This window comes from Larus michahellis, chromosome 20, assembly GCF_964199755.1.
Source record: "Larus michahellis chromosome 20, bLarMic1.1, whole genome shotgun sequence".
NCBI classification, from domain to species: Eukaryota; Metazoa; Chordata; class Aves; order Charadriiformes; family Laridae; genus Larus; species Larus michahellis.
Genome location: NC_133915.1, coordinates 7,998,258 through 8,000,551, shown reverse-complemented (window position 1 = coordinate 8,000,551; position 2,294 = coordinate 7,998,258). Strand labels below are relative to the sequence as shown.

Here is a 2,294-nt window from a genome sequence, read left to right as displayed (position 1 = left end):
GCGTTCCCCAACCTGCTGCTCTTGGGGGATGCTTGGATATGCTTCACCACGCTGTAAATAATTACAATTATCCATTCTATTAAGTGATTTAGAGGATTATTTCTAGTCTCCCTGCCTTATAGGCAATTTGGAGTTTTTACTGTAGGCAAAACAACTGTAGCTGGTCTGTCATTCTTCGGAATTGTTTTATCTTTGTTGCTCTAAGCAGAGTCATGGGAATGTTTTTTTTCTAAATGAGCAGGTTATTAGAGGACATACTTATAAATAACTAGTCTTGGCTATTTTTAAGTATTTTCAACAGTCTATCATGATGGTATGGCATAACCTGCAGAAAAACCAAGTCAAATTCTGCTGCCAAAGCGTTCATAACTCACTTCTGTTTCTTCGGATAAGGGGGGGCCAAGTCCGAGCTTTGCAGGAACCCGAGAGCCCGAGGAACCGCACTGCTCGCTGCCTTCTAAACCCGTTTTTCTGTTACGCTACTGCAAAAGATGTAATTCTATTTTATTGCATAGGGGAAACTAACAGTTGAGGAGTCGTGGGTCAAACTAGTGCTGCTGGGCAGGATGGGGGGGCTGGGGGGCGGCTGCAGGGGACGGGCTGCCAAAGGGCCCTGGGGAATTCCGGAGGGGTGCGGGCAGCCGGCTCTTAAAACAGAATCTCTACGAAACGGCCAGAAAAGCGTGACCCCACTCCTCCAGGAGAACTGAGCATTTCAGACAAGAGAAATTATATTTACTTCATAATTTATTAAATTTCAGATCACCATATGCAATAAATTATAGTCGATATAATAATAACATTGTCATCAAATATTACCATGAAATACTCGTCAAAAAGCTATTGTAATCTATACAAATAAGAACTGTAGTTACGATATTTAGATTTTTTGTGTTAATGGGAAGTGAGCAAAATATTAAGGAGCTTCACAGTAAATTCAGGGAAATATGTCATTATTATTGCTTCTGTGCAAACAATTTCTGCTGCACACACACAGCTCGAGAAAGAAAAGGTACAGTTGCGTGGTGTGTCTCTAGAGCGACTGCGTTCCCTGAAGGCTGGATTTGCTGCACCCGTGCGGTGCACCGAGTGCGTTTTAACAAACGCAAAGAGATCCCTGCTCAGGAACTGGTCGGTCCATAGAACCTCCCTCCCCGCCGGGGGTCGGCGAGGGCCAGGGCTTTAAGTTGGCAAAGGCAAAGCACAGGTGAAGTCAGTAAACACCGAGCCCGTCAGAAGGTCTCGAGCCGTGCCCAGGCGCGGGGTCCCCCCATGGCTTGGTCCTACGGCCCCCAGGGAGCCCGGCTGCCCCCACTCTGGGAGCCTCTGGCTGCCACGACGCCCATGCTGCCCATGCCGCCGTCGGTGCCGATGCCGCCGTCGGTGCCGATGCTGCCGTCGGTGCCGATGCTGCCGTCTGCACCGATGCTGCCGTCGTGGCGGTGGTTCAATGCGTGCGCGGAGGGGCCGCGGCGCCGCGGGGCTCTGTCAGGTCCCCCATGTCCCACCAGGGACTCGCGGGGCAGCGGAGCCGCGTGTGGTAGGAGGTCACAAAGAGTCCCGTCCCGAAATGCTCTCCTCCATTCCTGCTGCCTTCGCCACCTCAGTGCACTTTAATGGAGTATTTCCGAAATGTCAGGAACTGCAGCAGCTTGTCTTTTCGCCTCTGCTTTAGTGCCATTAGCGCTCTCGTTTTCTCCTCCAGGTCCTGGTCGGTGGCGAGGATTATCTTGGCTCTTTCCTCTGCCTTCTTGTCCCCGGAGTTTTTGAAGAGTTTCTGTAGGGACTCCTCGTTGATGCTTTCGAAGATGTTGGCCACGGCTTTCTTGCGCAGGGCTGTGTCGAAGCGGTAGCCGTGGACCGAGGGGCTCACTCGCAGGGACGTGGACATGGCTGGAGTTTTGTGGCTTCTCTTTGCTTTCATCTACGTGGGGTGCTGCCGGGTGCGCCCTCGGGTGCAGTCAGAGGGATGGGTGCTGCCGGCTGCGGGGCTGGTATTTAAAGGCAGTCTGGAGAAAAAGCCGGAGGGCTCAAGTTACAGTGATGAGATCACGCTGATGTCAACACTGCATACTCCGAGGCGAGTTTAACAGTTGAGTTGCCAACTTTCCTCTGCCGAGCAGCCAAGGCGAAAAGTTTTCTGTGTTTCCTCCATGGGGACGGTTTTTCTTTGCCCCTGTGCAGAAGTGGCTTCACACAACTTCAAGCGTCGCTGTGGGGCTTTGAGCAAGTACAGCTCAAACTCCGCTCCTGGCCTTTTGCTGCACATGGAAAAGCTCTGCATTCCGAATATA

General features: G+C 51.5%; 1 protein-coding gene across 1 annotated transcript; it reads right to left on the bottom strand.

Annotated features, from left to right (window-relative positions):
* Window positions 1-719: 719 nt before the first annotated feature.
* TCIM (transcriptional and immune response regulator) lies at window positions 720-1,985 on the bottom strand. Its single transcript, XM_074563929.1, has one exon. It carries the CDS (start codon window positions 1,922-1,924, stop codon window positions 1,604-1,606), a length of 321 nt encoding a protein of 106 aa, XP_074420030.1. The 5' UTR covers window positions 1,925-1,985; the 3' UTR covers window positions 720-1,603.
* Window positions 1,986-2,294: the final 309 nt, after the last annotated feature.